The following is a 13406-nucleotide window of genomic DNA, read 5'->3' on the forward strand; positions in this document are numbered from 1 at the left end:
GCCCTCAGTGGAGAGCAAAGGGCCATTTCTAGTCTCCAGAATGGCTCGACTGAACGGTTGCTCAGAACCGTTTCGGAATGGAATCGTGGACTAGGGTAAAGGTTGTCTGGATGAGTGTATGCTTTTTCTTTGTTTTTTTTGTTTTGTTTTGTTTTGTTTTTGTTTTTGTTTTCAAATTCATACCTTCCCCTTAAAGCGGTGTTTTGTGTTACGGAACGACCGCTCTGTCCTCTTCACCAGATCACTTCATCTTGGGCTTTTATGTCCAGTGAACCTCTAAACTATTTGTTGAGGCTGCAACCTGATTTTAACAGGCTTGGACAATTTTAATGCGCTTTTGCAGAAGTAGGAAGTGTTATTTCAATCACTTAATTGGGATCATTCAGTCAATTGACAGTTCGACTAGACAAAACCGAGAAATGGTTGAGTGTTACACTGTTGATGGGTCCTGAGGGGAGGGGTAAGAGAGGTGCTTTCTGCTGATTCTCAATTATACAACACAGACAACTCCCTCTTCTGCCTTCGTGTGAGTTCGGTTCCCACTGTGGGCCCCAGGGCTGTTGAGTATGCTGTTGTTATTGTTGACCCTGCTCCCAGTGGGCTGCTCTGCGTGAGGTGTCCTCAAATGGGACAGAAAACGTCCGCCCAAAACCCCATTCCCCTTGACCTCCCATTCTCAGAGGTCAGGGGCTGCAAGAGGGGGTGGTGTGAGAGGGAATGGCTGGTGCCAGGGGCCGTGTCGCTGCGTTGTTTCTCTCTGTTCCCAGTGCTCTCCTTTTGCTAGATCTGACCAGTCGTGGGGCCACAAGGATGCCAAATCCAAATCTTCCTTTTTATAAATCGCGTCATCAAAATGTCAGACTTCTGTAAACAAGTATCAGTAAACAACTTCCATTCCCTGCCCCTTTACTTCTATACCCATGTACAGCCTATTTCAAAATCCAGAAGGAGTCACCATCCTCCTTTTTTTCACTTGATTAAAAAAAATTGTATCGCCATTACAGGTTTCTCCACTGATTGAAAGTAGAGGATTCCTGTGAAACCTTTTGTAAGCGGAAGTGTCCTAAAGCAAAGAGGCAGACACGATTAATTTATATGGAAAAAATTTTGAGCATTCCCAGACCTCAAAAATAACCTCTTAGGCTTTTCAGATACCTTTGGGCACATCTTGCTAAAGGATGCGCAAAATAAACGGAGGTGAGCTCAGAGCTCAGATGCTCCCAGACACGAGACCGTTCAGTGCTCAGGTGCTGAGTGTAGCTCCCAGGGAAGGAGGCTGGTGGTGCCGCTCTTGCTTGTGGGGTGTGCGTCCTGTCTCTATAATGGCTTCTTGCAAAACAGACACTGAACACATTTTTGCTTTTCACCTGATTTCATCAAAGTGAAAATCTATAGATTTCTTTCAGTTAGCCGTAACAGGTACACATGTAGGTCTTGCATGAAAGCAAAGTAGCACATTGTGAACTGTGGAAAAGCGGGAGACACCTGTGTTTCCTTGTTTCTTACTACCTTTAACCCTTAGTGATACGACCCAGCCGTGTCTCCTGGGGAGGCTAGTAATAGGGACCCTTGTTCTGTATAGTTTATATTTAATGGTTATATAGATATTCTTTGTCTGTAGCACCCTGCTAAGGATATAGTATCGCTTAATGAATTTTCCTTTCCTCTATTAGAGAATTTTTTATTTTTATTATTAGAGAGTGCGAGTTGAGGAAAGAGGCAGAGGGGGAGACAGAGAGAGAGAGAGAGAGAGAGAGAGAGAGAGAATATGAATCCACAGCAGGCTCTATGCACAGTGCGGAGCCTAGTGAGGGGTTCATTCCCAAAACCCCGGGATCATGACCTGAGCCAAAGTCAATATTTGGATGCTCAACCGACTCAGCTACCCAGGTGCACCTGCCTTTTGTCTGTATTAGCTGTAGTCCTTTAATAATAGTTGAGAAGTGTTTGATCTGCAATACAAAAACCATAATATTAAGGTTGTATCTCTTCCCTCATTAAATAACAATTTAAAGTTCTTTAGAAGTTAAGAAATTATATCACCAAAGCATTTTTTATTAACGGAACTTATGTCAGACTTTGAAAATAAATTTTGCTGGGGAGCCTGGGGGAGGGGTTGGTTCTTAAACGTCCGGTTGGCTCAGGTCATGATCTCACGGTTCATGGGTTTGGACCCTGTATGGGGCTCTGTGCTGACAGCTCAGAGCCTGGAGCCTGCTTCGGATTCTGTCTCTCTCTCTCTCTTTGTCTGCCCCTCCCCCACTCATGCTCTGTCTCTGTCTTTCAAAAATAAATAAACATTAAAAAAAAAAAAAGAAATTTTGCTAAAAAAGCTATTGATGGTCAGAATTAAGCTTAGTGCTTATTTAAATTGGGCTCAAATTACCAAATGATCTTCTTGCGATTTAATTGCTAGGTCCCACCAGTGAGTGCTATCCTGGATGAGAGGCAAATATTCAATCTGTTTTTTAAAGCATATGAGCTTAAACATTTATTCCTATTTTCACTAAAATTTGCCTCTGGCATAGGGACACTGAAAAAATTCTTTTGACTTCTACGGCTACTTTAATGGTGTATTTATCATTTCTGTGCGACAGTACTCAGATAACTAGGTTTAAATTGAGTTGCCGGTGGAATTAGAGATATTTGTATTTTGTGTCTCTGGGACTTAAAATTCTGCCTATAGCTAGTTGAATAATATTTCACTAGTTTTCCTCTGCTAATCATTCTCGGAGAGTATTTACAAGTTGCACATCTATTTGCATATAGTCAGTGTATCATGTCCGTTAACGGCACAGAAAGGCAGCTTCTCCTGAGCCTTGGTAGGGAGGGGTCACAGGCATTTTTAAATATTCCTGTCTAATTGGTGCATCCTGTAACAGTCCCAACACTGAGTCATCCTGATTCAAAATCTGTTAAGTTTGGAGTAAAGCCAGTCTTATTTGAGCATTTTTGAAAGGACATTTTGGCGAGCCCAAAATGAAAGCTTTTCATAGAGTACTTTCTGATGAGCAATAATGAGTCTCAAGCAGTGTTCGAAAGGAGGTGTTTGTTATGGAGATAGTGACAACAAATCCCCTACTGGGGCTCTGGCCCACAGCTACCCCAGCAGCTTCACGGCAGAAATAGTGGAGCCCAGAGGCCTTGGCTGTCTGTCTTGGAAAATTGGCTTGGGGCGTCCCAACTTTCTGTGGCTGCGAGTGAATGAAGTATTGTCACATGAGTCATTAGCTCCAACGTTAGTAATGTTGGTTTCTTAAATGGAAAATGTGAATGAAACCCACTTACTCCTGAACATAACCTAGTAGTCTGTTGAAATAGAGTTAGGAGTGTGGAACCCTCCACAACCTACATACATGTACAGATAGATAGGTCTTTGTTTGCCTTTCAGATCAACTGATGTTTGGGCATCGGCCCAAGAAGGAGATAAACACTTTTCTCCTCCATGACATTTTACTGTTATTAAGAAAACCAAGAGCATGTAACTCCTTTTGTGTTTTCTCCTCATCTCACTTGCTAATAGACTTTCCTTTTATCAGCAACTGTGGTAGAGGGCCCATTTGTGACAGCCAGATTGTGATTTTGCTACTCACTTCCCTTCAGTGATCCAAGTAGTAATTACAAGCCATTTGATCCAAAAGCATCTGCTGTGAGAACATGCGGAGTTTCAATTTTCTCTCCTTGAGGCACACTGAGCATAAGTAATTTGACATGTGCTTTCAGGACCATTAATGGAATAGTAATAATAAACGCTTCTGTAGAAGTCGCCTCCAAGGAAGGCAGACCTTAGCTAGTGGGTCTGTAGTGGCCATGCCTGTGGTTCAGTGATGATGATCCCATCATCTCGTGGATGGCCAGAGCTGACCACACGGTGGTCTGGGCCCCAGTAGCTCCCCAGGGTTTTGAAACAAAGCATGGTTCTCAGGCAGTTCTTGACAGCGGCCATTGTCGAATTTTGGTGGTTAAGGCTACTAGGATGTGATTCTGCAGTCCCGACTGAATTTCAGAACAGTGCCCTTGCATTGTACCAGCCCTTTACAGTTTATGTGCCTTCAAACGCCATTCCTCACGCCAATCTCCTGACCTCCCCATGAAGCTGGAAGGTTTTAGCCCCCCTTTAAATGTGAAGAAACGGAAGCCCAGAGACATTAGACAAGCAGCCTACCCCAATGCTGGGATTTGACCAGATTGATTGTCTGTTATAATTTTGCTATGTTCATCTTCTCCAGGAATGGGAAACCTTGAGCGGGCTAATTGGGAACTAGTTTTTAGTGGGGAGGATTGTGGGGAGAGCTGGGGGAGGAGGCAGGTTGGGGGTGCACAGCCTTGGTGGAGAAGCCGACCATGGGCTTCTGGATGAGTGGTTCAAAGATGCACAGTGCCTCTGCAAAGGATAGTCTGGCAACAGAGCTTTCCAGATGGCTTAGTTTGTTTGCTTGCTTTCAAGATTCTCTGTTCGTCTTAGGAAAAAGAATACGGGAGAATATTTTATCTGGCTTATTGAAAGTAAAGCCATGTATATATATTCTCGGCATGGATGGACAGCACGGACCCTTGAGGGAATCAGTTTAGTTTTCACTCCAAGTGGGCAAAGCTCACGACAACGTAGGAGGTCTGTAAACACCTAGCCTTTTCTTTTTTTCTCATTCTAATTCACTAATCAGCTCCATATTCCTGATATTTCTTTGGAATAACCAGATTTTTACCTTTCTTTAACTGCATGTTTGAGGCTGTGTGTTATGCACAGGACAAAATTGCATTTGAATTTTCATTGCAGGATCTCCTGAGAGGCTAGGAATCTTCCAGAGCCTTGGCTTCGATAGGCATCATCTCTTCCATCATTTACTCAATCTTAGGTCAGTGGTGAGACTTGGGAAAGGATTCCATGGAGCAGCTGTAGGCACAAAGCCTTGTTTAATTGAATAGAATATGAATAGTCTGTCCTTCCTTCCACTTTGGCCTTTACCTGCAGCCTTTCTCTGGTCCAGGACTTCTTACCCTTCAATAATGTCCTATTTCTTTTCTTGAAACTTAGGGAAGATTGAGTGTATAAATCTTGACACTGTATAAATAGGGCAGCTTTCACCTTTCAAGCCTATGTATGACTGTGAATTTCTAGTTGCATCCAATTCAGTACCCATGTGCTGGATATGTGGTGGATGCAGAATGCACTGTGTCAAGGGTCAAGGGAGACTCAGAGTTGGAAAGACAGCCTCTGCTCTCTGCTTGGGGATGTGAGAGTGGCCTGAAAACGACTGTCCAGTTAGCTGGGCGTAGCTGCCTGCTACAACAGGGATATAAAGACCGTAGACTCATTTTTAAAAATTAATTAATGAATTAGTTCATTTTAACATTTATTTATTTTTGAGAGACAGAGAATACAAGAAGAGGAGGGGCTGAGAGAGAGGTAAGCACAGGCTCCAGGCTCTGAGCTGCCAGCACAGACCTCGACGTGGAGCTCGAACCCATGAACTGTGAGATCATGACCTGGACCAAAGTCAGATGCTTAACTGACTGAGCCACCGAGGTGCCCCTATTCATTTAGTTTTAAAGTTTACTTATTTATTTTGAGAGAGTGGGGGGGGGGGCGGAGAGAGAGAGAGAGAATGAATCTCAGGCAGGCTCTACACTGTCATCAGAGAGCCCAGGGTGGGGCTTGAACTCGTGAACCATGAGATCATGACCTGAACCAAATCAAGAGTTGGGCATTTAACCAACCGAGCCATCCAGGAGCCCTGACAGTGGACTCCTTTAATTGAGTAGAATTAGGGGTGCGAGGGAAGGGAGGAGGAGAGACTTCATTAGTGGCGGAGGGGGTAGCAGTTGAAACAAGGCTGAGGGATGTATGGGGTTCAGCCCTGAAGCTATGGGAAGATAAAGCAGGCAAAGGAAATGAAAATGAATAAGGTTCTGGAGGCAAGAGGGTGCTGGGAGTGTTAGGTGAGCCACTTTGTCCAGTTAGAACGGTAGTGTGTGGGGGTGGAATAACAGAAAAGAATCCAGAAAAGTTGTGTGTCCATTTCGTGGGGAGGTAACTGCCAGGTTGATATTTCTGTAGTGCAGTGGTCGTGAGCACAGACTGCAGCCAGGTTTCTAGGTTTCAGACCCCCATAGTACCACCATCCCAGCTCACCATGTGAGCTTGGGCTTGGGCAAGTGTCTAGACTTTGCTGAACCTCGTTTTCCTCAGCTGTTCCACAGAGGGTCAGGACAATGCATAGAAGGGTGTTAGTAGTGAGCGAACTGATAGCATGTGAAAAGCTGATTCCATCCAGGGGCGCCTGGCTGGCTCATTCAGTAGAGCATCACACGACCCTCGACCTCAGAGGCATGAGTTCAAGCCTCATGTTGTGTGTGGAGCCTACTTAAAAAAACCAAAAAGCTTATTCCATCTGGCCCCGTGTAAGGCAGGTGCTCTGTGATGGACAGTGAAGGATGGGGACAGGAGGGCAGGAAAGTTGTGAGTTTGCATTTCTCATGTGCCGCCCCCCCCCCCCCCCCCCACCTGTCGCTCTTCAGTTACATTTTTCCTGTTCTGCTCTAAAAGTGCAGGATTAAATTGCTTTGCAGGAGTACTGGACTTCCTCCTGGCCTGGCTTCTTGTGTGGTTTCTTACTCCGCAGTGACCTCTGCTGGGCTTTTACTTTGCTTCCGAGCAAGCATGGTTTGAGAGGTGAGGTCTGTACCTTTAAGGCAGTACCTGCTCATTGCTGATGCACCTGGCTGAAATCACTCCCCAGAGACAAAGTATCCGGAGGTTGAATCAGAGAAGGACAAGCCATCTGTATGAGATAGGATCCTTCAGGGGAAAGCGGGTCCGTGCTGGTTTCCTGCTCCTTGGCTGCAGGCATCTATCTGTTCCTCTCTTTTGGTTTGGCACGTGAGGTGGATACTCATTCTGGGCTATGATCATCTTCCCGGAAAATGACAGATCCATGACAGATCTAGAAACATCACTGTAAAGAAGAATACCACATTTTCCAAAGGCAACACAGACAACTTGATTCTTCCTTTGCTTTTCTTAAACCTGTTCTTTTGAAATCTTTAACGTACCTATTCTACTTTTTTAATCCTGCGTTGGAGGAATTTTTGCTCTGAGGGTTTTTTTTTTTGTTTTGTTTTAATGCATGACATTCAAAGTAAAGTCATCCATTGATGATAACTTTATGATAGGTAGGATATAATAATGTGATCGTATTGAATCTATATGTAACATTTTCTAGTGCATCAGGTACGTTCACATCTATATTTTTTTGCTTGCAAAATCTGTATTAATGAACTTAAGTAATTATATTATTAATATCCCCTTTTACAGAATAGGAGACAAGGCTCAGTACGTGAACGTCCTGTCCTACTATTAAACGGTAGAGTGTGTAACTTGAACATCAGGTTTTGTTATTTCTAATCCCCAAGTCTTTTCTACCAGGCTAGTGTAAGAACCTAACCAGAGGACAACATTTCCGAGTTGCTTAATAAATGTTAACCGTTTTTGTTTATAAATCATGTTAGCATGAGGTTATCAAATTACCATGATAATGGGGCCTAGGGAAGTAAATATCTTGGGGAAAAGCTTCCTTTTAAAGGTGGTATGTTTGGAGATGATGATTTTTAAGTGTCTAGATGTGAAATAACTGAAAGAAAGAAAAAAAAAATGTCTCCAGGATTAGAGACTGATTTGAAAACAGCAAGTAGAAACAAGAGAGAAGAGAAACATGCTTGGATTAAGTGCAGTTCAGGTTAAATTGTGGGCAGGCATCAGTGGCCATCAACGAGAGCGTGTTGAAATTCACTGGGGTCAGGAATGCAGATTTCACAGGGCCCTTGTCAACAGGCAGTTCCAGACCCGCGAGCGTGGATGCCAAGCACGCTTGTAGCCACAGTGTCGTGTTCTAACTTGGGCTGAGTGGCAGATGGCACGTGGCTAGGACACCGGATGAGGAATCCATTGTCTTCCAGTCAGCCTTCCTGGGCTTCAGTTTCTGTGGGTCCAGTGATTGAAGAGACACCGGGCTTGTCTGTCCCAGAGGTTTAGGAGAGGCCAGACATGTAAGAACTGCGGCAGGGCTTTCTATAAAATACACCATGAATCCGGGGGACATTTTTTTAGTAGTGTCTGTCCTTTGTTTACCACATCTGCCTATATTTCCTTGTGGTGTCTGAAAACAGGTTGATGAACTGCTGCATATATACGGTTCAACAGCTGATGGTGTTCCCCGAGACAACACATGGGAAGTCCAGACTTATGTTCATTTTCAGGATAATCAAGGAGTTACTGTAACGATCAAGCCAGAACATAGAGTAGAAGATATTTTGACTTTGGCGTGCAAGGTAATGGGTTTGGCTGCAGAACTGCGTCTCTGTAGAAATAATTGTTAATGTTGCCCTCCTATGCCGAAAGATTAACATCTGTTAGTCAACATGCTTATTAATAGTCCTGTTTATTAACTTAATTTGCATTCTCCTCTTCCGTCTTTTAGCAGAATGAGTTGTTAGGTTATGGCCCCTTGCCTTCGTGAAGAGAACCTGAGCTGTTTTACTGAAATTTATATATGCCTTTAGAATTAAATGGAGACGTATTAGAATAATTTTTAACATCTAGAATAATTTTGAAGACTGTTGTTATTGAAATTCCTTAGAGACGCTGCTCTGGAAGAAAGTGACATAAACTTGGAAGTAGTTTGATTTAATCCTAAACAGTTTTACCGAGTTTCTCCAGACTGAACAAGTAACTTGATACGCCATTCACAGTTGCGGCCTGGAGATTGTCATGAGATGATGTTTCACTCATTATTCAAACTGGGTTTTCCTTCCGAAAAGAACATTTATGCCAAGTCTTAAAAAACCTTCTGAGATAAGACTCCACGTCAGAGCAGATGTTTTTAATCCACCAGGTGGCGTAGCAGAGCTGAGCTATTTTTAAGTTTTCAGAGAAAATGCCATCAAATACATGGTAAGAAAAAACATGTAGACTTTGGTAACTCTTTTCCAGGTACACAATAGGTGTGGATGATCTTTAATTTATTTATCTTTTAATTTTCTTGCTTTGACTTCAGCCTTAGGATACCATTTATATATGTAGCTTGCATTCTTATGAAAATTAACTTCCTTTCGCTCTGTCACGTAAGGTTTTTATTCAGACAGCCCACAATATTGCTTTATACCCACAACGTCAGTTATGAGGTTCATAAGTCTTCTAAATGCTAGAGGATGCCAGAAGCAGTAGTGGGTCAATTAGATCCAGTTACATAGGCCTGGGATCAATTCCTGAACGAACAAATGAGTGCGTGCAAATACCCTTTCCTTTTGAAAAAATTTTGGAGTACGCAAGCCTAATTCTGTGATTGTTCACATTTCGCAAATTAGTAATGAGAAACAACTTCAAGCTAGGTGAAACCAATGTATAAAAGGATAGTATTTGCTGAGATGGTAAGATCTATCAGGTGTATACTACCATAACTTCTTAAAAGTACATCTCCTGCCTTTAGTGACAAGCAGTGTCATTTAGGGAAAACCTCTTTATTAAAAAAAAAAAAATTTACTGTTTATTTTTGAGAGAGAAAGAGACAGAGTGTGAGTGGGGGAGGGCAGAGAGAGAGGAAGACACAGAATCCGAACCAGGTCCAGGCTCTGAGCTGTCAGCATAGATCCCGACAAGGGGTTCGAAGCCATGAACCGTGAGATCATACCTGAGCCAAAGTCAGACCCTTAACTGACTGAGCCACCCAGGCAGGCGCCCCTTTAGAGAAAACATTCTTAAAAATAATGATCTGTGCCTTCTTTCTTTTTTTGCACATTTAAGTTTGAACTCTTGTATATGGGTTTAAACTCCACAAGCCACATACGGTATCTCCCTCAGGAATTTCCACTTTGATTTTGAGTGAACCATGATGAGTTTAGAAAGAACATGCAAAATCTGAGTAGCTGTCATTTTCTCCACAGATGCGGCAGCTGGAACCCAGCCACTATGGCCTGCAGCTTCGAAGATTAGTAGACGAAAACGTCGAGGACTGCGTCCCTGCGCCATACGAATGTATGCAAGAGCAGGCAAGTGGTGTGCATTTAGAAAGGCTTTAGAAAGGGAACTTTGAGCCCCATCCATGGCCTCTTGATTTTAGAAGTATGTGGTTGGGGGGCAGGGGGGGCGGCGGGGGTGGGTCTTCGTTTGCAAATCATCGAAGTAAGTTTCCAAGACACCGTGACATTAAATTTTCTGATTTTGTTGTTTTCCTTTTCTAGGTTTATGATGAAATAGAAATCTTTCCCCTAAGCGTTTATGACGTGCAGCTCACGAAGACCGGCAGTGTGTCTGACTTCGGTGAGCCTAGGACCCCCTGTCAGGGAACCCCTGTCCATCCTCGCTTAGTTTGCCCCGGGATCTTGAACCTCATTTTTTAAAATTTATGTTTACGTTTTAGTGGAAACTATGACCGTGGTTTCTGAACTTCCTTTCTCTCCTTTCATCTCTGTTTATTTATATTGGGCTAAAAAGAGAGGCATTGACACTGGGGGAAAATGCCAAAGTAATTAAAAGGAATGATGAGTTTGAAGTGATGGTGATTAAGAGTAACAACGAATCTCCTGCATGCGAGGTGCTGTTCTAGGCTGGGAAACTTCTGATTTACCCCCCGTGTCTTTGGTCTCAACTTTTTACCTGCCTGGAATGCTGCCCCTCACAGTTCCCCTGCCCCATTTCCTTTTTTCTGTGTAAATCCACCATGCCTTCCAAGAGCTAACTGGAGGTCTTAACTTTTTTTTTTTTTTTTTAATGTTTGAGAGAGAGAGAGAGAGAGAGAGAGAGAGAAGAGAGTGGGGGAGGGGCGGAGAGAGAGAGAGAGTCCCAAGCAGGCTCTGTACTGACAGCATAGCACAGAACCTGATGTGGGGCTCGAACCCAAAAACCATGAGATCATGACATGAGCCGAAATCAAAGTCGGACGCTTAACCAACTGAGCCACCCAGACACCCCATGAAGCTCTAACTTTCGTAAAGGAGGCTTATCTAATTGCCTTACCTTCAGTTTAAAAATTAATAGTCAGTGTTACCCAAGTCACTTTGTAATATTTGATCCTTGCATTTCCATATGTATGTATTTAAACTTGGCTTTGAGCTCCTCATGGACTGTGCTCTTGTCTAAATGTTCATTTCAATATTTTGTTCTGTCTTTTACCATGGGCACTCAATAATTAGATGTGATCAGTACACATCTCCATAAAAGACTATTTCTTGTTGGATACGTTGATGTAATTTTTCCCCTTGAAATGAATCCACCTGATCAAATTCCAGTCATTGTAATATGTTAATGTTTTCTTGTAATTTGTTCTTTGTTGTTTTTTTTTCTTTTAATATAATGGACATGCTCTTTGTTTCTTAATTTATATAGTCTGTTTGACCAATGCTGTATTGGTTTTCCCTCTGAAGCCTTCTTAGCATTTTGTCTGTGTTCTTTTGGCCTCCACTCTACTTTCCGTGGTGGGTATTTGTGAATCTTCTTTGTGTTTTGAATAACAGAAGATACTTACAAAGATACCCTTTCGTGACCACCATCTGCAAGGCTCTGCCTGAGGCACAGAGGAAACAGGGAAACGTCATTCTTTTTGTTGGCAAAGAACTCACCTTATTCTGGGACCTAGTCAGGGAAACGAGTGCTCCTAACTGTGGAATCCCAGAGAAGGGCACTCTCCAAGTGCATTCTGAGGAGGAGCTGTCTCACCTGGGTTTTTGCATGTGGTCACATTTAGGGCAAGTATGGTATCCATCCAAGTGGTTTTTTACCTACTTAAAATGCCTATAGAGTTGTTTCTTAACCAACATTTTGTATTTGAATTTTCTTTATTTCAGTAAGAATATTCTCTGGTTTCAACTTCTAGAAAATTTTTTTGAAAATGTGGTGAAATACACATAACAGAGTTTACCACTGTAACCATTAAGCACGGTTAAAAATGACCGTTCAGTGACATTAAATACATTCACGTTGTTGTGCAGCCATTAACATCGTCCATGTTCAGGGCTATTTTCATCTTGCAAAACTGGAACTCTGTACTTATTAAACAATCACTCCCCATTCCTCCTCCCCCGGCCCCTGCCACCCACCATTCTGCTTTCTGTCTGTATGAATTTGCCCTGAGTACATTATATTAAGTGGAAACCTACAGTATTTGTTCTTTTGTGACCAGCTTATTTCACAGAGCATAATGTCCTCCAGGTGTGGCCCTGTTACAGCATGCATTGGAATCTCTTTCCTTCTTATGAGTGAATAATTCCTCTGTATGTCTACACTGCGTTTTGTTTTCCATTCATCTGGTGGGAGATGGTTGGCTTGTTTTCACCTTTCGGCTATTGCGGATAATGCTGCTCTACACATGGGTAGATTGTCTCCGCTTTTGAATAGGGTTGTGCGCTCATATTAAACCTTTAGATCTGACACGTTCCCCTTTTCCTGCCCCTGCTAGATAATCTGTGTTTTCAAATTACGTGTGATTTGACTTTCTTGACACTGTGTACTTGTGAGAATAGATACCCGGGGGAATACTGCTGATTGAGTTGGAGAAATTAATTAGTGTGCTGAATTTAGACTTGTTTTTTTCTCTTCTTTTCACTCCTAGGGTTTGCAGTGACAGCGCAGGTGGACGAGCATCAGCATCTCAGCCGAATATTTATAAGTGACGTTCTCCCTGACGGCTTGGCATATGGAGAAGGTCCGCATGGCACGCGGTGTCTCTGTTCTCTCTTAATTCGAAACTATGGAATGCAGTCTGCCTAGGGAAATTTTCTTCTTACAGTTCTGTCAGAAAATGGTTTGTTCTAGAATTAAAAATAAAGTAAAGTTAATAGTTTAATTGAAAAAGCATATGCAGGGGCGCCTGGGTGGCGCAGTCGGTTAAGCGTCCGACTTCAGCCAGGTCACGATCTCGCGGTCCGTGAGTTCGAGCCCCGCGTCGGGCTCTGGGCTGATGGCTCAGAGCCTGGAGCCTGTTTCCGATTCTGTGTCTCCCTCTCTCTCTGCCCCTCCCCCGTTCATGCTCTGTCTCTCTCTGTCCCCAAAATAAATAAATGTTGAAAAAAAAATTAAAAAAAAAAAAGCATATGCATAGGGCACCTGGGTGACTTAGTCGGTTGAGCGTCCAACATCGACTCAGATCACGATCTCATGGTTTGTGAGTTCGAGCCCTGCATCAGGCTCGCTGCTGTCAGCGCAGAGCCCACTTCAGATCTTCTGTTCCCCCCTCTCTCTGCCCCTCCTCCGCTCACACTGTCACATTCAAAAGTGAATAAAACATTTTTTAAAATTAAAAAGAAAATGCATATGCATATGTATGTGCATAGAGTATTTGTGTGTGGGGGGTGTGTTTTGAAAGAGACTATGTACACATACAGAGACAACATATATATGTATACACACACACACA

General features: G+C 43.0%; 1 protein-coding gene across 1 annotated transcript in view; it reads left to right on the forward strand.

Annotated features, from left to right (window-relative positions):
- Window positions 1–13406, forward strand: part of TIAM2 (TIAM Rac1 associated GEF 2) — a 191288-nt gene that overhangs the window by 112158 nt on the left and 65724 nt on the right. Inside the window, 4 exon segments of the mRNA XM_045500104.1 lie at window positions 8167–8328; window positions 9940–10044; window positions 10237–10315; window positions 12603–12695. Coding sequence (XP_045356060.1) covers window positions 8167–8328; window positions 9940–10044; window positions 10237–10315; window positions 12603–12695 — 439 coding nt within the window.

Source organism: Leopardus geoffroyi, chromosome B2, assembly GCF_018350155.1.
Source record: "Leopardus geoffroyi isolate Oge1 chromosome B2, O.geoffroyi_Oge1_pat1.0, whole genome shotgun sequence".
In the NCBI taxonomy this organism is placed as follows: Eukaryota; Metazoa; Chordata; class Mammalia; order Carnivora; family Felidae; genus Leopardus; species Leopardus geoffroyi.